The 23574-nt window shown below is 41.4% G+C and overlaps 1 protein-coding gene across 1 annotated transcript in view; it reads right to left on the bottom strand.

Annotated features, from left to right (window-relative positions):
• Positions 1–23574, bottom strand: part of LOC308512367 (centriole and centriolar satellite protein OFD1-like) — a gene marked incomplete at both ends in the record, with an annotated part of 52370 nt that overhangs the window by 15673 nt on the left and 13123 nt on the right. Inside the window, 11 exon segments of the mRNA XM_081082136.1 lie at positions 1767–1880; positions 2878–2990; positions 4454–4578; positions 9493–9588; positions 10116–10246; positions 11672–11861; positions 12766–12860; positions 14440–14513; positions 16503–16567; positions 16569–16598; positions 20077–20175. Coding sequence (XP_080938262.1) covers positions 1767–1880; positions 2878–2990; positions 4454–4578; positions 9493–9588; positions 10116–10246; positions 11672–11861; positions 12766–12860; positions 14440–14513; positions 16503–16567; positions 16569–16598; positions 20077–20175 — 1132 coding nt within the window.

Raw genomic sequence — 23574 nt, 5'->3', positions numbered from 1 at the left:
TTAGACAGATATATGCAAAAACATGAAATAAGACCAACTTATACCATACACAAAATAATATGTGTATGGATACACAAAATGGATAAAAGACTTAAATTTAAGTTGGGAAACCATAAAAATCCTAGAAGAAATCACGGGCACCAAAATCTCAGCCATCTTACACAGCAACATGTTTATGGATACAATGCCTAGGGCAAAGGAAACTAAGAAGGAAATAGACAAATGGGGCTACATCAAAATAAAAAGCAGCTGCACAGCAAAAGAAACCATCAAGAAAATAACAAGAGCCCTGACTGGTTTGGCTCAGTGGATAGAGCGTTGACATGTGGACTGAAGGGTCCTAGGTTCGATTCTGGTCAAGGGCATGTACCTTGGTTACAGGCACATCCCCAGTGGGGGGTGTGCAGGAGGCAGCTGATTGGTGTTTCTCTCTCATCGATGTTTCTAACTCTCTATCCCTCTCCCTTCCTCTCTGTAAAAAATCAATAAAAGTATTTTTTTAAAAAGACAATAACAAGAGAGTCTACTGCATGGGAGAACATATTTGCCAATGATACATCCAATAAGGAGTTAGTTTCCAAAATATATAGAGAACTCATACAATTTAACAAAAACAAGGTAAACAGTCCAATTAAAAAATGGGCAAAGGACATAAATAGACACTTCTCCAAAGAGGACATACAGAAAGCCAAGAGACATATGAAAAAATCCTCAAAGTAACTAATCATCTGGGAAATGCAAATCAAAACAACAATAAGGTACCAGCTCACACCTGTCAGAGTGGCTATCATCAAGAAATCAAATGACAGCTGTTGGCGAGGATGTGGAGAAAAGTACACTGCTGGTGGGAATGCAGACTGGTGTAGCTACTGTGGAAAACAGTATAGTTTCCTCAAAAAATTCAAAATGGAACTCCCATTTGACCCAGTGATCCCACTTCTAGAAATATATTCTAAGAAACCCAATGCACTCATTAGAAAGAATAAATGCACCCCTATGTTCATAGCAGCACAATTTACAGTAGCTGAGATTTGGAATGAGCCTTAAGTGCTCATCAGCAGATGAGTAGATAAAAAAAACTATAGTACACTTACACAATGGAATACTGTGTGGCAGTAAAAAAGAAAGAACTCTTACCATTTGCAACAGCATGGATGGACCTGGAGAACATTATGCTAAGTGAAGTAAGCCAGTCAAAGAAAGATAAGTATCACATGATCTCCCTCATGTGTAGAATCTAATGAACAAAATAAACTGATGAACAAAAATAGACCCAGAGACATAAAAGCATGGAACAGACTGTGAAACCTCAGAGGGAAGTCAGGGGAGGGGAGGTGGGTAGGAAGAGCTCAATCATTGAACTTGTATGCATATATGCATAATGAGTGAACACAAATAATGGGATGGTGAGGGCCTGTGTGTGTGGGGTGGGGGTGGGGGGGGGGCGGGCGTGTGCCAGGAGCAGGCTGGAAGAGGTCAATGGGGGAAAGAAGGGGACTTCTGTAATAGTTTCAACAATAAAGATTTTTTTTTAAAAAAAGCCACTGTTGGGGAAGATTAATGAGAAGCAACTCCTTTAATTTTCTCCTCTTTACATGTTCAAATTTATTTCAGAAATGTATTAACAATGGCAATACTCAACTCTAAGACTTTGAATAATTTATGCTTATAAAGGTCCTCCCTCAATAAATGAAATAACTCACTAGGAACAGGCTGGCATTTAGTAGCTATCATACTATCTGTAGTTACAACCAAGGAAAACTTACTTGGGTAATGAGAGGAGATAGGTCTGGCAGGAGGAGCACCCAAGGCAGTTCCCAAGAGAGGCATGTCACCAGCAGGATGGAGGCCATTCACTTCAAACTGTATCGGCATGTCTGCTGCATCTATAATAGGTACAAATGAGTGTCCCAGGAGTCCTTAACAACAGCAAAAGAAGGCAGGGCAGTATGGGGGTAACTTTGGCTGCGCTCAAGTCTCAGCCAAAGCAACCAAGCCAGATCTTTTCCTACAGAATTAATCCTAAGACTTTCAGCATACCACTTGACAATCTATTTGCTTCTCAAAGTGTTATTACACTTAAAAGAATTAGATTTGTTTCCAAAACTAGATTTATAACCCAACAGGAAAGTGACAGAATTCACCTGACTTGCTGATAATTATATGAACTCCATTTAGATAGTAAAGCCTTAACAAAATTGTTAAAAAGTTAGTTGCAAAGAATTTACAAATTTTACTAAGCTCTTTCATTTAACTGTTCAAAGTAGAGTACTTTCAGATTTGACAATGAAGCTCACAATGCAAAACTACAGATTATATACAAATATAAAGATTTCCTAGGCTAGAGAGAACCTTAGAGCTGACTGACTTCTATATCCTAATTTTATACTTAAGCAGTATGCTCCCAGAGAACAATCTAAGGCAGAGCCAGAGCCAGGCCTCCAGTTTTCAGATAAGGAAGCTAATATACTTCCACCTCCACTCATTCACTAAGAATGAGGTTTCTACATCTGATGCAGTCATCAGAATCTGTATAACTTAAATAACTTAGCATCTTCATATTCCATAAAAAGAAAAAAAAATTAAGAATCAGGTATTTTAATCTGAGGCAATCCCAAACTTGGTAAATTAAGTTAAGGGTTCACTTGTGAGCTTAGCTCCAATTTTGAAATTATTGGTTATCTTGAAAATTAAAAAAAAGTAACACTCAAATAGACCCATCAAAATCTGTGATATAAAAAAGGTAATACATCTGTATCCATGTTTTTATCACAAAATACAAATGTTGTAATTTATAAAGGCCTTTGATTTAACAATGGATATATTTCACCAAGACTTAGCTTTCTACATTTTCAACTGTTAAAAACTGGTACTTACATTTAAACTTACGTTCAAAAGATGATCCAAATTCCTCATTATCCTCAAAAGATAGTTCATCCACATTTGAAAATTTATGTCTGTCTTGAACTTCAGTTTGTCTTTGATAAAGACTGGGTTGAAAGAATAAAATTCATGAGTGTGAAGTTGTAATAAGGTAAAACCAAGAGCACAGGGCTAAGAAAAGCCTTTGTGACTCTGGAAAAGGCTCTAGAGCAGTGGTTCTCAACCTTCCTAATGCCGCGACCCTTTAATCCAGTTCCTCATGTTGTGGTGACCCCCAACCATAAAATTATTTTCGTTGCTACTTCATAACTGTAATTTTGCTACTGTTGAGAATCGTCATGTAAATATCTGATATGCAGGATGTATTTTCATTGTTACAAATTGAACATAATTAAAGCATAGTGATTAATCACAAAAAAAATATGTAATTATATGTATGTTTGCCGATGGTCTTAGGCGACCCCTGTGAAAGGGTCATTTGACCCCCAAGGGGTCTCGACCCACAGGTTGAGAACCGCTGCTCTAGAGAATGAACTGTGCTCTGTGAAAATGAAAGCTGTCCTGCACTGGGCACGCTCCATGCAACTGGCATCATTCCAAGTAATCAAGACATTAGCTTGGGCACTCTGCAGAACCACCTTACACTGTGAGGCAGGTATTATATTGCTGACAAGAAATAATGTGGCACTCTCAATGCTTTTGTATTTTCAAGAACCACAAAACGTTTTTGAAAAGAACAAATTCTGCACAGCATCAGTATGAGTCAGCTGAAGATGCAAAACTACAAGCCCCATGTGCATCCAAGTGCCCTAACTCCCACATGGGTGTGCTGTTTCTCCTCTTGGCTTTATCATGAGAAAGCAATATAAATAAATGCACATTACACGCATTAGGACCACGATGGACACATGTGGCAGTTTTCAACTCTGTACACTGGGAGTGAATCAAAATATGCAGACAGATGTCCAGCCTGGAGCCCAGAACTAAGGAGTCAGAGTGCCGTCCATATGGATCAAGCACAGACAGGAGTCTCCTATGCGCCTCAATCCCAGCCTGGGTGACCCGCCACCCAACTTCTACATACGCCATTCTACTTCAGCAATCAGACCCTACAACCCACTACCAATTCAGTATTTATCTCAATAGACAAATTAGACTTTTGTTTGGACTAAATGCCCAAATATTTTTTAACTGACTTATTTTTTTTGAAGGACTTTAAAATTAAAATGTGTGAAACTACTTCAAGTTTAAAAATAAACTGAATTTGCTTCTGTAGATTTTGTATGTTGCTTTTTTATTTCTATAAACCAAGTCTATTCATAGAACTATGAAAATGCTTACTGCTACCATAGTGCACTGTGTACACATCAGGTTTAGCAAACAAGGAAAAATTAATTATTTGCTAAAAGGAATTTTCCCCAAATAATTCAGATGATTCTTGAAGATTACACATCATCTTACAATCTGATTCTACACTCCACATGGTCTTGAGCGTCACTTTAAAACAACGCAAAGTCAGGGCCATTCAGCTAACCAGACTTGGCTGGGCCAATCAGAATGTGGAACTTACTTGGCTTTCTGCTCCAGAAGGCTTGAGAGTGAATGGATGGAAAGGCTGTGCCTAGATTCAGTTGCTGAAGGCGGGAGCATTCTTTCAGGACAAGGACTGGGAAAAGCAAAGGACTGGGATTGGTCCAGACCTAAAGGGCAAAAGGTATCAGGACAAGAATATTACAAATTACACAGTGAAAACAGCAACATGGTTCCTAAGGAGTTTAATTTGAAAAGAAATTCTATTATCCTTGCAAATAGTTGAGTATGATGTATAACTGACCCACATTATTAAGGATTCAGCATTAATAATAAAACTAATCAGCAGTAAGGGAAAAGCCATTGATTACCATTCTCTGAACACGTCTGCATGTCAAGCAAAATGCTGAACTTGCTCTAAGCCGTTGCCTCCCACAATGTTATGTCACAGGGGAGAAGTCTCTGGTAAGCAGGCAACCATAGGTGCACTGAGGATGAAGCTACTCAGGCTAAAGATTTCCCAGGTACAGCAAGCATAGACTTCTCCTCCTTCTTGCTCTCTACAGCTCACTCACTCGTACTCAGATAAAAGGACCATGAAAGTCCTGAAACCCTTTCTGCAGAAGCTTACCTACATGAGTGGAGGCAGACTCTTAGATGCTAGTGGGCTTCTAGCAACAGAATACCGAAGAAAGCTTTTTCTAAGCAATCAATCTCTTGCTCTAGCTCTTTCATTCTTGCCTTGGTGTGATTACAAACTAAAGATCAGAAATGTGGGAGCAAACAACTGTGCTTGTATTTGGATGATTTATGATCCTTGGTGTAACTGTCTCTCCCATCAGCTTTTCCTGTTTGAGATGATTTTTTTCAAGAAATCCCTGCTTGTTTCACCAGTAGGAGACACCATAAATCTGCTGGCAGAATGATGAAACAGAGATGGCTTTGGCTGGGGGCTAAATGAAAATAATGTGACCAATGAGCAGGAAAAAAAATTCAAATATGCTTGATATTTTTTTTTAAATGAAGAGAGAGGTATTAATAAGAACAAATATGCACACTAAACAATTTCTGAAGCCAATTCTTATTTATTAGCATTTTTTTTGAGAGCTTTATGTACCAGTTATAACTTCACAGACCTTGTTTTTAGGCCTTTTTTTTAGTCCTCATTTAAAGATGTATTTTCCATTGAAGAGTGAAAGGGAAGAGTAGAGGAATAGGGAGAGAGAAGAGAAACACTGATGTGAGAGACACCTCAACTTGGCCTCCCACATGCACCCCCAACCAAAGATGGTGAGAAAACCCACAACTGAGGTATATGTGGTTGACAGGAATGGAACCCACCATCTTTTGGTCTGCAAGCCATCGCTCTAACCACTGAACAAAATTAGCCAGAGCTAGGCCTTCCTTCTTAATGCATGATATTATTTCACAACCCACGATCCACAATCATATTCATAAATTTGGTAACAAAGCCTAAGCAGACCTGAATTCACTGTTGATAAACTTTACCTGAACTGATGCAAATCCATTCATTACCTTTATTTATTCTACCCAGCATGGATAGTCACATATTTGACTGCAAACATGGTTCACTAAAGGATGCTGCCCCAGAACTCCCAGGGCTGTGGCAAAACCACTATAGGGCCCAATCTATCTATGCTAATATAAGTTTATGTGGTTGTTAAGCCCTCACGCCGCAATGCCCTCATGCCCATCACATCCATCATCAGGAGGCTGCGTGCACAGGTGGGCGCAGACTTGATGCTGTGTGCACGGAGGTGGGGCCTGGCAGCTAGCTCCACATGGCGTGGCCTGGGGTGCCGCAGTCTTTTTGCATCAAGGGTTCAGGAATTTGGAGAAGGGGCTGACACATAAATGGATACACTGGACAAGAAGTATAAATTTGGAAGGCATGGGGGAAAGCCAGGCGGAAACCAGCTCTCTAGTGGAGTGGCTTGCCGAATTTCTGGACCCATGGCTTTTTATTTACACATTTTGCCCTTTAGCAAAATAAACACACATATCAAAGGTCAGGTTTGATAAACAGGAAAAAATTATCAGGTTAGAGGAACTGCTTTTGGCCTTTCCTCTAGCAGCAGGTAATAATTTGCAGATTTTCAGCCCTGCTGAATATCGAAGCCCATCAGCCTTCTGGTGAACTTCTCGCATTTATTATGACCTGCTGGTCTTAGCTTCTAGCACTGGGGGTCCCGAGGCTTTACATGCCTGCAGGCAGGGACCCTACTCCAGCCTACCTCTTTGGGGCAATTCATCCAGGAGCCTACATCTTTGGGGCGATCTATCGTGGGGCTCCAGAACTGAGAGGGCACAGGCCAGGCTGGGGGGCCCCTTCCGCCTGACTGCAGGAATTTTGTGCACCAGGCCTCTAGTCGATAATAAAAGCATAATGTGCTAATTAGACCGGACAGCCGAATGACCTTCCAGACATCCTTCTGGACAACCTTCCAGACAAAGCCACAGCTGCGAGGTCTGAGGCGAGCCACCGAAGGTGAGTGCACAAATTTCATGCATCAGGCCTCTAGTTTTCAGATAAGGGTATGAGGACCTGCAGCCACAACAAGACTAACAACTCTGCTCCTCCCACATTACACCTGGGGAGCTAAGGCTAGGTCATACAGGTAGGGAGGTGTACAGATGCTGGGACTCCCTAAGCAAAACCTGAACATGCATAGCCAGTCTTGTGGCCGCTACTCTCCAGCAATGCCTCCAGGGCAATGCATGCGTTTGAAAAGGTTCCATCCTCAAACTATTCATCTTTCGAGATCACTGTGATTTCAGCTGTGGGCAGTTTAGCAAATAGGCTTGAGAGAAAATAAGGAACAGGGAAGGAGTCAAGAGATAAAAATGAAACTAGTGTGGAAGATGGGAAAAGGAACTGAGGAGGAGTGAGTACAAATAGGAACTGAGGAAGGCTCCAGGCCAGGAAATGTGGAAACCAGTTCAACTGCTAACACACAGAAACTTTCTTTTTGAGCTTTGTATCTCAGCTTCAGTACACCTGTTATGAAGAAGAGGCAGGCAGTATGCATCCTCAGGGCAAACATGCAGTAACATGATAGCAGTAATCCTTCTGAGTATCTGATGTGTTGCAGGCACTCAACTGAGAGCCATCTCATTTTGCCTTCTTCACCATGGCAAAGTAGATATTCATATCCCCATTGCAAATGAGGAAACTGAGGTCCAACTGTAGCTGGAGAAATCACTGGGTCAAATTTTTCCGACTTTAGTGGTAGTGGGTGGCTCTTGCAGTATCTTTAGAAAAAGACTTTTCTAAGACTCCCATGGGAGAATGAATGTATTTTATTGGTGTGTAATTATATTTTCTGGTCTGCAGGGTTCAATGTCCCTTAGCCTAGTCCTGAAAAGAGTGCAGACGGGGCTCCAGCAGAATCAAAGAGTAGGGCCAGTATCCAGAGTGTCCATTCCATGGTGGAGCAGGGCATGATTTAGTGTCAGGCTACATTTAGTACATCAGTACACTGTGTGAAGTCTACATGGCTGTGGGTCACAGGGTGAGTAGAGGGAGGTAAGAACACCATAAGCTGGGAATCTGAGGTGAGCAGCGAGAGAGAGGGGCTTCTTTGTTCAGGAGCTTAAAAATTAAATATTCCTGTACTTGCGGTGGCATGCCTATTTCTGGCTACTGACTTATTCCCTGGTGTGACTGACTAACAGATAAGCAACATCCCACGTCATGCAGACCTCACTGGGCATGGGTCCATTGTCTAGTGCCTTCCCACAGTGATCTTTAGGTAATAAACTTGGAGACTATTAACTGCAATTCCCTGGCAAAGCTGTATAAATGGCATGTCTCTATTACCTAATCTTCCTTTTACTCCTTCCCTGTTAATAACCAGGTTATTATAATGGTTATCGCAAAGAAGTTAAATGTGTCCAACCAAGGTTAATCAGTAACTTCAAAATTGAGGTGCAAAAACATAAACACTGTATATAATCAATGTGATATATACTAACCTCTATCTAAAGCAACTGAATGACAGGTCCACCAGTCACTCTGACATGTACTGATACCAGGGGGCAGACACTCAACGCAGGAGCTGCCCCCTGGTGGTGAGTGCGCTCCCACAGGGGGAGTGCTGCTCTGCTGACTGACCTGTTCCTGGAGGCCCACCAGCCAGCAGCAGTAGCCACTCACTCCCTCAGTAGTCCTGCAGGTCCAATCTCTAGAGAACAGGCCAGGCACCAACAGACCAGTACCACTAGCACAGGGCCACTAGCCTCCTGAAAGTTGGCCTCAGGCACCGCAGCTGCTTCCCCTCCCTAGACACTCTGCAAGGAAGAAATCTTGACAATCCCTGCGAACGTCAGGGACAGATCTGGATCCTGGGCAGGCAAGGGCATCCCACCACCTGCCCAAAGGGCAGATTGCGTTCTCCCCCCACCGACCCCTCCATCCCATACCCTTTGGGACAGGCGCCAGATGCAGGCAAGTGCCACTGCAGCAGACGAGCTTCTCCTGATCAGGACTGACTGGGCGTGAGCCTGTGGCAGGTGCAGCAGGATCAGGATGAGCGAGAGTGGTAGGCAGTAGCAGCAGGTGGCGCTGGACTGCCAGTTTCAGCACAATCCCCACAGGCCACACTGAGGGACCCCACCCATGTACAAATTCATGCACCAGGCCTCTAGTGTGACATAAGTCACCCTGCTTCTCACATATTTTACTCATCTCTCAAGGAACACGTAAAAACCCTGAAGGGTCAGATTGATCTTATTATCAAGGTAACAAATATAAAAGAAAAACCAAGGTCCATGAATTTGGGAACCTCTGTGCCATTACACCTTTCTTATTTGGGGTACAAGGCTCTTCCAAGCCAAAGGAACCTATAAAAGCAAGTCACGTTAGCTGATGACTGACTGGTTGGTATTCCTGAAATGGACAGAGTTTTTACTTCTAAGATGACATATTTCTATGGCTTTTCCCCTACTATGAGAATTACTGAAACTTCAGTAGTGATCATTACATTTCCATATATACTGGAAGTTTTACACATACACATTTGTAAGTTAAAAATCTCTCTAACCTGTCTCAATCTGCTTCAGTTGCAATTTTAAATCAGCCACCTGCATAGTTAACCTCCTTACAGAAGCATCATAATTTAATATCCGGGCCTTCAGCTTTGCAGAATGCTCAGTCTGAAAAGATTTAAAGAAGGGAAGAAATCAATGTAAAAGAAATCCCAGTTCACTTCAAAAGGAACAAGTCTTTTATAGGGCTTATTCTCTTTTCCATTTTGCCCATTCTGAGCAGCTTCATGCCTGTGGTCCACAGGTCCCTAGAAAACAATAGAGCACACAAACAAGTTTGCCACCTCCATTTGCACTCATCTCTAAGAACAGTTCTATAAGGTATGAGGCAGACACCAGAGTGTCAACAATTCTAAGTCACAGGGCAAGAATCAAGAGACATTACTAGAGGGCACAACCGAGACTGGGACAATTTCTGTTTATGAGTGCGCTTTCCTTGGGATTTTATTACTGTTATAAATATAGTTATATCATCACCCAAGAATTTCTCAGGTGAGAAGGTTACCTTAGAATAGTGGGGGGATAATTTTTGATGTTAAAACCAATCTGATTTACACTGGTGTGACACACACCAAGCTTACATGTGTACACAGTGGATCAGACTAACACCCGACCAAATAAAGATCAGTACTCACTTCACTTTGCAGCTGTCTCTGCAGAGCCTCCTTGTGAGTTTCAAACTTCTTATGCCCTAACACGAAAGCAGCTCCTGCTTCCTTCAACTGTTTCTGCAAATTTACCAGTTCAGGAGGTGGTTGAGCTATAACTAAGAAGGTAAAAAAGCCTGGTGATTATCAACAGTAAGTTTTCCCATCTCACTTAGCAAAAGCAGCTAAAGATATTTTAAATTGTTCTTTCTTTTCTTTGTACACATGTAGTTAATACTATATTAATTCTATGGAATGGACTAAGAGCACAAATTTCAGAAGAGTTTAATGCATGCAGAGGCAAACTTCACTACTCTTTTCTAATGCAAATGAAAGAAATTCTTTCAAATCCTTTAACTAACCTGAAAGCCCACCTCTTTCCTCTATCACACACAGGAGGCATAAAAGGAGTTCTCCATCAAAACCTGTTAAGTACCCCTAGGTCTAATCTGATCTGTGCACCAGTCAGCAACACTCAGGGTTCAAGCAGACATCAGATGGAGTTCCACCATTTCAGTCACTGAAGAACCACTAAAGGGTGATTCATGTAGGTTAGCCACTAAGGGTGGTATAGTTCTCTGGGCTAGTAATGGGGCCATGCTGTTAACTCCGTGGGCCCAAAGTAGGAGTGGGGAAACTTTCTTCTGCCAAGGGCCATTGGGATATTTATTTTTAGTTAGTTATTTATTTTTAAATATATTTTATTGGTTTTTTACAGAGGGGAAGGGAGAGAGATAGAGAGCCAGAAACATCGATGAGAGAGAAACATCGATCAGCTGCCTCCTGCACATCCCCCATTGGGGATGTGCCCGCAACCCAGGCACATGCCCTTGACCGGAATCGAACCTGGGACCCTTCAGTCTGCAGGCCGACGCTCCATCCACTGAGCCAAACCGGTTTTGACATGGATATTTATAACATCATTTGCAGGTCATACAAAATTATCAACTTAATTAGCCTCCTATATTTGGTCAAACATTTAATTAACTCACCCCTAATGCCTTGGCAGGGCCAGATCAAAAGATTTTATGGGTCTTCTATAGCCTGTGGGCAGGACAGTCTCCACACTTGGCCTAAACCATCAGGGAGGGAAGAATTCCCAGAATTGGGAGAGAAAGATCTGGCACAGGCACAGAGCAATGGTGAGAGGTCATCCTGTAAGCACTGGATCTTGCCTTGCTGAGAGGCACAGGGCCAGCCCACAGCCAATATATACAGTGGGGGTGAGGATGCAATGGTGGAGAGGGAATAATAACCTCAACCTCACTCTCATTCCTCCTTCTCAATGGCCAAATCTGAGCAGCAGAAAGTGAGGGGAGTTTTGTACAACCCAGAAGGCAGATTTGTAGTTTAAAGATACTTCTTAGTGACACTAATAATATACTATAGTAATAGCAAGCAAAAAAGGAAGTAACTTCAAATTGAGAATCTTAATTTTATAAAAATTTTCCTGATTGAAGCCTTCCTTACAGATACAAAGCATAGTGTCATAATATTAAGCTAATATGAATTACAAAGACATGCAAATCAGGAAAAAGACATACGGTTAAAAAGATGCAAGTTTTCATTTCTGCTCTCTTCCAGTTGTTGTTTAAGTAATTTATTTTGAGCCTGAAGCTCTAATTTCTCTTCTTTTAGAAGCAAATAGCCACTCATCTCTTTCATCTCTTCATTCAGCAGGTGGTTTTGCTTGGTTATTGCCAAGAACTGGGCCTTGAGAGATTCGAGTTCAAGCTGGAATTGAAAAAAAAAACTTGCATTTGAACAGTTACTGCAGTACTTCTTATGCAAAAACTGGCAGGCTGCTATAAACTGGGTGTCATAGTAAGTAAGGTCACTGGACAGAGGACTCATTCTCTGCAGTAAGAAGAACCTGATTCCAACATGGAAGCTCATCTTTGCCCTAGAAGGGGCGGGGGAAGTTCATCCAACCTTATACTTATGCAGAAGAACCCTGGCCTACAAAGCAAGTGCTTCAGATTAAGTTTGTTGCCCATTTTCCAGATACAACTAAGGTCCCAATAGCAATCACAGACTGCAGCAATGTTTATAAAAATGAAAAGCTGAGCTATCACAAACATGCTGTGGTGCTTTCCTTTTTTTATACATTTCATGTTTACATACAAAAGTCTACAATGTTCTCAAATAAATAGATCATTACAGCTGCAAAAATACATTTTATGTGCAGGATATATCCAGGTACATCAAGTTCCAGCTCTGTCCTTCAGAGAGCACACGTGATGAACAGCAAGAAAATAAATGGCATGTGAAAAACACATCTCATTCTGTTTTATCCTGTAAGATCCCAATGTAATGACAGGAATGTTCACCTTCTGCTGATGGGAAGGAAGGAGAGGCTAAGGCAGAAACTAAAAGCACTGGCCACCTGCTATGGGCTAGGCACATAGGTCAGCTCACCACGGAACCTCAACCACCCCAATGATTAAGGAACTTGTTCCAGGCAACAAGCAGGAAGGACTAAAAGGAAGAACTACTAAATTAACTTAAGTTGGGCCTTCTTAGTCATAAAATAAACAGTCTAAACACATCAAGCTAAATAATGTATGGCTGAAACTAAAATTTCATCTACTGCCTTGAAGTTTTATCGACTTCAAAAAACAATAGGCTTAGCAATTACCTCAAGTTCTTTCACACGAGTTGCAGAATGATTGCATTCTTCTTCCTGTTTTGAATTGGTAGCCATGGACTGCTCTTGCACAAGAATAGGTTTTACTGAAAGAGAAAGCCAACCAATTAAAGATGTTTTTCTAGTGAATAAAAACTCATTTAAGAATTTATGTACAATGTCAGACCTAATGACGATTATTTCATCATCTAAAATAGCAGGTGTCATAGTCAAAAATCAGTAGGGAAAGTAAGAAATAAGTCCTATTACCCAACAGGTGATGGGAAGTCTTAATGGTCACATATATTGTGAACTTTCTTCCACTACACATACCAACCAGTTGCACCAGCTGCTCAGAGCCCTCATACACAAAGATCTGAATTTCCTTAAATACAAAGATTTGTCTTATGATTTTAATGTCTATTTCATCATTTCCACTTCATTCAATATGAGTCTATGCAGATATATCATTAAAAAAAAATTAGCTGACTACATGATGGTACTAATTCCTAAGAAGTATTAGTCTAGTTTTCACAAGATAGTCACAGAGGAGCAGCCACACACTGGGTGACCTTATGGGTCCTTATCAAGTACCCAGCTCTGGTTCCTTTGAAATTTCTACTTAAGTTCACTTCTTTTCATAGACAAGTTTCTACAAATATACTGAGACATAAAATATCAAGAGATTGAAAAATTATTCAACTTTCCTACTCCTGGGTTAGTTATAAAACAGTTTAGGAAGTTATATGTCAGGTAAAAATATCATGAGGCATAAACATATGTTACAAGTAAAAGAAATAAGGAAACAGGTCACAGGGAATGGAGAAGTTAAAATTTTCCATAAGTAAAAAATGAAGTCTCTCATGCTTAAAACCACAATGAGATATCACCTCCCACCTGTTAGAACAGCTATCATCAATAAATGGATAAATAACAAGTGCTGGCCAAGATGTGGAAAAAAGAGAACCCTCATACACTGTTGGTGGGAATGCAGATTGGTGCAGCCACTATGGAAAAACAGTGTGAAGTCACTCTCCCCACCCCCACCCCCCCAAAAAAAATAATAATAAGAGCGGCCATATGTTCTAATAATTCTACTTCTCAGTATATGTAAAAAACAACAACATGCCAATTTGAAAAGACATACATGTGCACCCACATGTTCACTGCACCATTACTAGTAACAGACAAGATTTGGAAGCAACCTAGACTACCATCAATAAATGAATGTGTGGATACAGAAGATGTGATATATTACTCAGCCACTGAAATGAATAAAATCTTGCCACCTGTGACAACATGGATGAATCTAAAGGATATTATGATGAAATAAGTTACAGAGAAAAACAAATACCTTATGATTTAACTTACATGTGGAATCTTAAGAAATAAAAATAAACAAAACAAAACAGACAGGCCCATAAATATTGATAACAAGCAAGTGGTGGTCAAAGGGGAGGGAGGAAAGTAGATGGGGGAAGAAAAACCTCCTGAATACCCTACCTCTCTCAGGTTAAGGTCATTTTTGATACGTAAAATTAAAAGAACAAAATAATGATTAATTTTGTAGTAAAAGTAAAATGTAAGCTACACACACACATATAAATTTAGAACAGGCCCAATTTAGGAAGCTAATAACCTATACCAGAAATTTACAAATGCAGCTTTCTTCTCCACAAGAATCACCTTTATTCTTCCTGTCCTCTTCACCCAGTCTGTTAGATCTATCAATGTAGTCATCCTTTAGCTCAAGTTGATACCTGAGAATTAGAATGACCAAAATGATTTTCTTGTCACTTTCCTGAACAGATTCCTATCAATGTATGGGTTTCTGTGGCACCCAGGCACCTAAGGGCATGAACATGGCCATGCATAACTTCAAGGACTATCAGTACCAAAGCCCAGAGATCCAAATTCTGAATATAAAACCTGCTACAATCCTTTAATTTGGTCCCCAAAACTCGTTATTGTGAGGTTATTGAGAACAATTATTCCATGGTGGTCTGGATTGGCACACAAAAGTAAATTAAGTTCAATTTACACTGTTACAACTGACTCTAAATCCCAAGAACAAGAAGTCAGTCACATCCACCTGCCTTGCCTTGCACCCCATCCCCACCCCAAAGAACTTTTGCCCTCAAGGGCTGGGCATAGGGTTCGGGGCCAACTTCAACCACCCTCATATCTGGGTTAGCAATACCAAAAGCACACTTTCAAGTTTTACTTATCTCCACCAACTGCCACTAGCAGACGTTTCAGTTGAGATAGATGGTGAGTATCCTGTGAATTCCCACCCTTGCTCAAGTCATAGAGGATACCCAAACCAGACAACATCAAACAGTACATGATCTGCGAAGCAGTGGGAAAATTAACATACACATTTACTCATTCATTTAGTCCTAAGGGTTTAACAACTACAGACATGTCAGCATTTGCTATTATACTCGAGAAGCTGACATACTATATGTATGTCATCATTTCAAAATCTATACATGGAAAGGTACTATATTTTAATTAGAATTCTTTTAAAGAATAAGCTCAGTACTATGTAATGTAAGTACTATGTAATGTAATCTCATGACAAATTACGGGCAAGGCAGTAAAAAGAGACCACTTATTAAGACATACCAAAAGTTAGTTGAGTCATCTCTTCACCACAAATTCATTTACTCAATGAATATTATATGAACACCTGTGTGCTAGACACTACACTGAGCACTGTAGAGAAAAGTTACCATATGGGCTTGATGTCTGCACTGAGTAGTTAATCACTGCAACACATTAAAACTCAGATTATAGGGAAGTCATAGTAACCATAGTTATCATATTTTCCTTTTCCTGTATAATTTTTTTGCTCCATTGTTAATTTCCATTTATTTCTTTTGATTCTGGCTTTGCAGAATCTTGAAGGAATACAGGGCACATGTTACCTGATAAGCACTAAAACCACTAGGCAGAATAATTTATAAATTGATAGATACCTCCATCGTAGTGGCAAGTATGAGGCGGGAGAGGAAAAGAGAACTAAAAGGGATTATAATTCCAGCCCTGGTCAGCCTGATTCAGATGGTTGAAGCACTGTCCAGTGCATTGGAAGGTCATGGGATCAATTCCTGATCAGGGCACATACAGGAGGCAACAGATCAATATTTCTCTCTCATGCTGATTTTTACCTGTCTCTCTCCTTTCCTCCCTAAAATTATTTTTTTTTTTTTAAAAAAAGTGAATTTTTAAAAAGTTGATCAACCTGTGGGTCGCGACCCCTTTGGTGGTTGAACGACCCTTTCACAGGGGTCGCCTAAGACCATCCTGCATAACAGCTATTTACATTACGATTCATAACAGTAGCAACATTACAGTTATGCAGTAGCAACGAACATAATTTTATGGTTGGGTCACAACATGAGAAACCGTATTTAAAAGGTCAGAAGGTTGAGAATAACTGCCTTAGATCAACCACTTTTATAGTTTATCTACAATGTGAGCTGAGCAACTCACAATGTGCCATAAAATGAAAGCAAATCACAGACCCTCAATACATGTTAGAAAAGCTATGAGTAAGAAAGAGCAGAGGATGCTATTCCCTATACTGTTATCTTAAATATTCATGGGAAAGGCTTGACTGTCAATAAAAAACGTATTTTTTTAAACACTATCACCATAAAATGTTAAGTCTTATCTACTTCACTAGTATTGCTGTGTTTCCATCAACTTATTCCAAATCTATTACTTGTTTAAGAACACCAAACAATTTCTTTAGAATTTCATTCTTGAGCTTTTGGTCACAGGTCTCCTCCATGCTCTTTATATTCAGGATCCTGTCTCCTAAGTGCATCAGCCACACTTTTATGATTTTCTTCTGTAGCCTCTGATATTAGCAAAAATATAAAAAGCAAAAAAATAAAACTGTAATTGCTGAAGTAAAGACTTTAGGAGAAAAAAATAACATAATTTTAGCTCCACAAGCTAAAACTGTTATGTGACTGTCACTGCTGGGAAGTAACTGGAAAGAGCTGGAGTTCTCCATCTATTTTATGAACTGACCAAGTTATGTGGGATCTGAAGTAGCAGATGGAGCAGCATGGTGCACCAGGCTGCAGGGAGTGTGCAAGTTTCAAGACCAAAGTGCTTTTCATAGAAGATGATGAACACTTAAAAAATGATTGCAGGTAATAAATGGCCATAATAAATTCAGAGAAAAGCTACATACCAAACTTAAGTTAGTGTACTTTTGCTTTAGTACTTATTTCTTCAGTAAGATTATTTCTGTGAGGTTTAACTGATCAGCCCATAGGTATGAAAGACAAAAGATTTGTTTCTGATATTTAATAATCTAGTGATTGAATACTGAAGAGTGCTGAACAATAGAAAAAGATAGATAGGTCAATCAGAACTTCCAAATACTGAAGAATGGAATGGTCTTCCCTTGGATCGAGCCAGGTAAGTGCTAGGGAATGCTGACCATTCCAAGCAAAGGATAAAAGCTCTATGTGTTAGCACCCTCTGCTGACTAACATGTAAAGCAAAGGAGCAGTAAACTATACTTATTAGCTTACTAGATGCCTGGTGCACAAATTCATGAATGGCAGGGGTCCCTCCACCTGGCTGATCACGGTGGTCTCACACAGTCCTGATCTTCTCACCCAGTCCCAATTGGGGCTGGGGTGGGATCACAGGAGGGCTCCAGGGCAAGTCTGGTCCTGTCTTGCCTGGTCCTGATGGGCCCCACCCCAGCAGCAAGCAACTTACTGGTTGGAACATCTGCCCCCGGGTGGTCAGTGCAAGTCGTAGCGACCAGTCAGTTGACCACTCGGTCAGACACTTAGCATATCATGCCTTTATATATATAGGTTGTAACTCACAGCACAGAATGTTCAGCATGAACTTTCCCCTGCCCCTGGTCTTGGAGACCGCATGTTCTTCTAAGGCTCTGCTCACCAAATTCAGCTGCCACATGAAGTAAATTGCATTGTGTGCGTGGAAACCCTTTGTAGGCTCCATTGCTGTGTCTTTACTTCGTTGCAGTTCCAATTACTCCAACATAAAGACAGACACCCTCATTATCAGGTAACACCATCATGGTAAGACCCCTGCTCAGCCTACTGCAGTGGTTTTTAAATAGGCCATGGGTCGCCCCAGATGGTTTGGTAGAGTAGGTACAGCCGCAGCCTGCGAACTAAAGGGTCCTAGGTTTGATTCCGGTCAAAGACACATTCCTGGATTGCGGGCTTAATCCCCAGTATGGAGCACATGCAGGAGGCGATGGATTCTCTCTCATCATTGATGTTTCTCTCTCTCTCTCTCTCACTCTGCCTTCCTCTCTGAAATCAATAAAAATAGTAAGTAGGCCATTAATCAAACGTTGCTGCTCTCCATCCAGTCCCCTCAAGCCCTCTTTTGCTTTGACCCTCCCCACACACACACTCTGCTGCGGTCTGTAAAATGGGGTCAGGATTTCTACTTCAACCAAGGGCAAAGCTTCCACATGGCCCTCCTTCCCTGACTGTCTTTGCCCCCAGTCCTGTGGGGTTTCTCCCTCCTTCCCCTCCATCTAACTTGGTGGGCCCTGCTCTGCCCCCTCCTCATGTGACCTCCTGTCTGCAGCCTCCCACTTTCTCCTCTGGGGGCAGAGCTCTCCAAAGGCTGTGTGGGAATGGAGCGGGCTGTGCAGAGTGGGGTGGGGCAGACAAGGCAGTACAGGGTGTGCAGTGGTGGAGAGCTCTGTGGGCCAAGTCCAACCTTTGGAGAAGAGCTGGGGTGACAGGTCACCGGGAGGAGGAGGGAGGGATGTAGACCTTGTCCCGTGGGAGAGGCACTGGGTTCCTTGGCTGTCCCCACACAACAGCTTTTCTAGGCCCCTGCACAGCTATCATCCTCCACCTCTTGCTGCCTCCGCCTCAAGTTTTGGACTCAGTTTCTTTGACTCAGCCCCACCCCCCTCTCAGCTGCGTTCCAGGAGCCTGAGGCTGCACCTTGGCTTTGGGCAGCTATGCCTGGCCTGCCCCCTATAATGGTGTTACCCACTCTCCTGGAGTAGTTAGTGAAACTTAAATAAACATAAGCAGCTCTGAAGATTATAAATTGAGCACTGAGAAGGCCACAGGCTGCGGAGGGCTGCATAGTCCAGGCTCTCAGCATAGAAGCCTCCCCAGCCACCCGGTCCCTGCTGGCTCCCGCCCCCACCTGCCTCTGCCCAGGGCTCAAGACAAACCCCAGGAACTTCCTGACAGCTCTCACCTCACATCTCACTTTCCAGTCCAGCCCACCAGTGCCCACAGCAAGCTAACCTACTGGTCCGAGCGTCTGCCCCCTGGTGGTCAGTGCACGTCATAGTGACTGATCGACTGATCCAGTGGTCAAACTCACAGTGGAACTCCAGTAGAGGGAATAATTTGCATATTAGGCTTTTATTACGTAAGATATCAGCGATTTTCAACCTTATTTATCTCTGACACACATAAACTACTAAAATTCTGCAGCATGCCAAAAATATATTTGCCCATTTAAAAAAAACACAACAGGTATATTTTTGAATCGTTCACAATGAACCGCTATTTTGTGTTAACTGTTGTCTTTTTTTTTTATTTGAAAATCTAAGGAAAAAGAGGTTAACGCCCTTGACTACAGTCAGGTATGTCATGTTTTATATATTCTTGCAGCACACCAGTTGAAAATCGATGGCTTATTTGTCACTTTCCTTTTCTGTCATGATCAATTTACCACTTCAGTACTGCTTAGAACAGAGTAATGTAGCAGAGATGAAAAATAAAATGAATTAAAGCCTATATAAATGATCTAACCACATTAATGAAGACCAGGGCAAATCAACTAACAGTAGAACCTAATGGAAATGAAACCTGTTTCATAAACTAGACTGGTGAGCTTGCCATTAATGGCAGGTACAATGTGAAGAATGAAATAGTGGTGAGCACTTAGTACACACACATCCATCACCCAGTACAAATCAAGTCAGAGCCACTGCATTGAGTTACTACATGCACATGGAACCGTTAGATCTCAATGACTAAACATAAGTGTGTGACTGAACATAATTTGTTAACAGTTGTTAGCTTCTTCAAAGTACTGGTCTGGTTTTACTGTAGCCTGATGATGGTGTCTCACTGCTTTTCATCCCAATAACTAATATTTCAAAAGCAAAATCCTAGTCTTTGTTTCTCTCAACTTATGCCTTTTAAAACTAGCCGAATGCACCTTTACATCCAAGAACTCTACTTGGCAATTAGCATTAGAATAATTAGTAGTATTTGTTTTAAACTCACAGACTCTGAATAGTCAAAATGAAAACATTACTTACAAATCAAAAGCTTCAATTCTTTGCTTCAGTTCTGCTTCTCTGCCTTTTAGGAAATCGATATCTTTCAGTAGAAGCTGTATTTGAGCATAACTTTCTTTTGTTTCCATCTGTAGAGGAAAGCATTAATTGTAGCAAGCAAGCTGAGGAAAATAAGACAGATTTGAACTAATGGACTGCTTCCTACATTCCAGAGAACAAAGTACAGACAATTAGAGGAACAATTTCACTTTTAAAACATTCCATCTCAAGGTATGCATTTTGCCTATTCTAGTTACACAAGAATTTACCTCCTAGTCCAGGGGTGGGCAAACTTTTGGACGCGAGGGCCACAATGGGTTCTTAAACTGGTCCGGAGGGCCGGAACAAAAGCATGGATGGAGTGTGTGTGTGAACTAATATAAATTCAAAGTAAACATCATTACATAAAAGGGTACGGTCTTTTTTTCTTTTAGTTTTATTCATTTCAAACGGGCCGGATCCGGCCCGCGGGCCGTAGTTTGCCCATGGCTTCCCTAGCCCAATGACTGTTACGCTATATTACCCTAATATCCCTTGTGCAGAATATCCTGACACTTCCTTAACATTTTTGTAAGTTCTCCAGAAAAAAAAAAACAAAAAACAAAATGGGGGAACTTAACAAAGTAGAATCCCCATGGTTCAATAGTCGTCTGAAAGTTTCAATTCATGGGCGGTTCTGACTCAGAATGAACAAGCTGGAATGAAACTGTGAAAAATAGATCACACTTACATTTGCGTGTTCACTGAGCAAGGATTTACTGAATATCATGTCAAAAAGCACAGTGAGCTGGATATGAAAAGATGAACAGCTACAGTCCCCATCTTTTAAAAAATTCACAATTTACTGAGGGAGAGAGAAATAATACTACAATGTGATAATTTCACAACCAGAGTCCAGTCTCCACGGCAGGAATGATGCCTAAATGAGTCTATCAATGGGATTCAGGGAAGGCGTCACCAGGAAGCATCATTGAAGCTAAAGTTTGAAGGACAGGACAGTTTTATCAGGGAGAGAAGGGGGTGAACAGTTGGGTGGCAGAGTAAAAGTATGGTGCCTTTTATGAGGATGCCAAGCTTCTCCAGTGCCTTCAGAGAATCTGACTGAATGGAGACAGGCTGTCAACTGGTTGATCTGATCTAGTCACTCACTCATTTTAAGGTTCAAAGTGTTAGTCTGAACACAACCCATCATCTCAAAGACCAGTGCTTCCATTTATTTTTATAGCTAAAATTAACCCAATTCCCAGAAATGCCAGAAAAAATTGGAGAGGGGGTGTGGTCACCATTAATAACTGGGTTTTACTGAGAAGCTCCAAGAAAGGTTGACACTGGAAGGAAGCCTTTTAACTTCAACCATCTCCTGGTATCAGTAGTCCTGGCTGAGGAAACCATGACCCCAACCTAGTTAGGTCTGACAACCCTTGGGAAAGGAACTGTTTTTCCAAAAGAAACAATCCAATCTCTTTTGCTGGCATGCACTCCCCACCATTCCTCAACCTCTTCATGTCCTGTCCAGTCATTTTCTGGGTGACAAGATCAAATGGCCACATGGATGACACTTATAAGCCCCAGACCCTTCTACTGCAGGGACCTTTGCCTTTGCTCAGATGGAAGCACATTGCATTTGGTTTCCAACTTCACCTAGAACCCCAACCTGCAACTCTGTCCTGTTGGTCCACCCTTATTCTTCCATCTGTCTGTATCCCCAGACTTACTCCTTGATGTCTGAGACTGCCACGTAGCTCTCCCTTCTCTCCTGGATTATTAGTCATCCACACTCTGCTCTGGTTCCGCTCACCATCATGCTGAACCCCAATGTCTTCAACTAAACAGGCTGCCTTTCTCAAATGAAATAAATTCAGCTCTATAAAGCTACACTCCTCAACTACGACCATTTTTCTGCCCTCAATGACCTTCCAAATCCTCCCAAGAGCTGCAACAGAACAATCACCTACAACAAGCATGTCAAACTCATGGCCCACAGGCCGCACATGGCCCACAATGAATATGTTTGTGGCTCAGCGAATATAACAGTATGTAGCGTATTAATAAAAATTTCGTAACCTGATTTTTACAATAACCTGATTTACATAATTATTAATTACTAACTACATTTGCTAATGACTGATTATAATTGTGTTGCATTCATTTCCCTTGTGCGCCTTACGCACAGGCGTGCCATTTCTCTCCATTAATACTAGCAGACAATATTTTAGCACCCGATGACCACATCATTAGTCTTGTACTGACTTGTTTGGTATGTGCAACAGGAAATACTTTGCTTTTGGAGAATGAGAAAAGTAGGTTTATTTGCATTGTGCTTATTAATCTGTCCAGTTATTCAGTGTCTGGGAAGTTAATGTTCAATGCAAAATACTAATTTTTATTAAAACGTTCTATTATTTTTTGTTAACGATTACTCATTTATTTTAGCCCTTTGTATCCAGCATGTCTTTATCGAAATAAACCTTTCTATGAAAATTGAAGCTTTTGTTTTGCAGCCCACATAAACTTGGTTCGTGTTAGTGTTTGAAATTCTTGACCTACATGCACTTGGTCTGGTCTACTTCAATTCCAGGTTGCCCACTTCAGCAGTACCCTCAAAACAGCTCGAGAATCCTGTCAGCTTCAGAGAGCTGCTCTGCTCCTTCTGCAACCCCCCGCCACCCAGTGGCCATTCCATACCTCTGGTCCTCTCCTTATCACTTAATTCTCACATCTGCTGCAATTTTAGTGAGGTTGTCTCACGCCCCTGACTCGGACATTCACTTCCACTCTTCCTTCCAGTAATCTCGAAAAAAGAAGTCTTAGTATCCTTTTCAAAGCTGATTCTTCCAGGTGTATTCTTGACCGCAGTCCCTACTAGTCCTCTAGGCCAGTGATGGCGAACCTATGACACGCGTACCATTTTGGGTGACACGCATCGAAAGAGACAAAAAATTGCGTATTCATATATTTGTCTCTCGCAATGGCCAGAGCTGGGCATCACTCGAGTAATATTATTACTCATGTTACTCATGATCAATTACACAATTCTAAAACCAGATGTAAGCATGTACATCAGTGTTGCGTAGCAAAGATACATTGTGAAAACATCCAAGATACACTGTTCCAATATTGGCATTAATATGAAAAGGTTAAGAATTGCACTATAAAGAGATTAATCTTTACTCAAGACACTTTATTTTTACTCGAGTGACAAAATGCCCAATTCTGGAAACGGCCTCATTATTGTCAACATGTGCCTCGGGTAAGCTTCCTGTGCGTTCGGGTGCATTCGGCAAACGGACGCACTTGATCGCCATGTTCATTAGGAGACAGGAGTGGGAAGGTTAGAAGAAAAAGATATAAGGGGAGAAAAATGGCGGAGGTATAAACGGACGTGTCCTGTGCCTTGTCCTGGAGCAGATAAGGGTGAGCAGCTGAAACGGGTAACATACAGCCCGAATAGGCAGAGGATATTCAGCTGAGAGACAGTCTGCAGCTGG

This window comes from Myotis nattereri, assembly GCF_964212035.1.
Source record: "Myotis nattereri genome assembly, chromosome: Y".
NCBI lineage: Eukaryota > Metazoa > Chordata > Mammalia > Chiroptera > Vespertilionidae > Myotis > Myotis nattereri.
The sequence above is the reverse complement of the archived record's forward strand: the minus strand, read 5'-3'. Positions and strand labels throughout refer to the sequence as shown.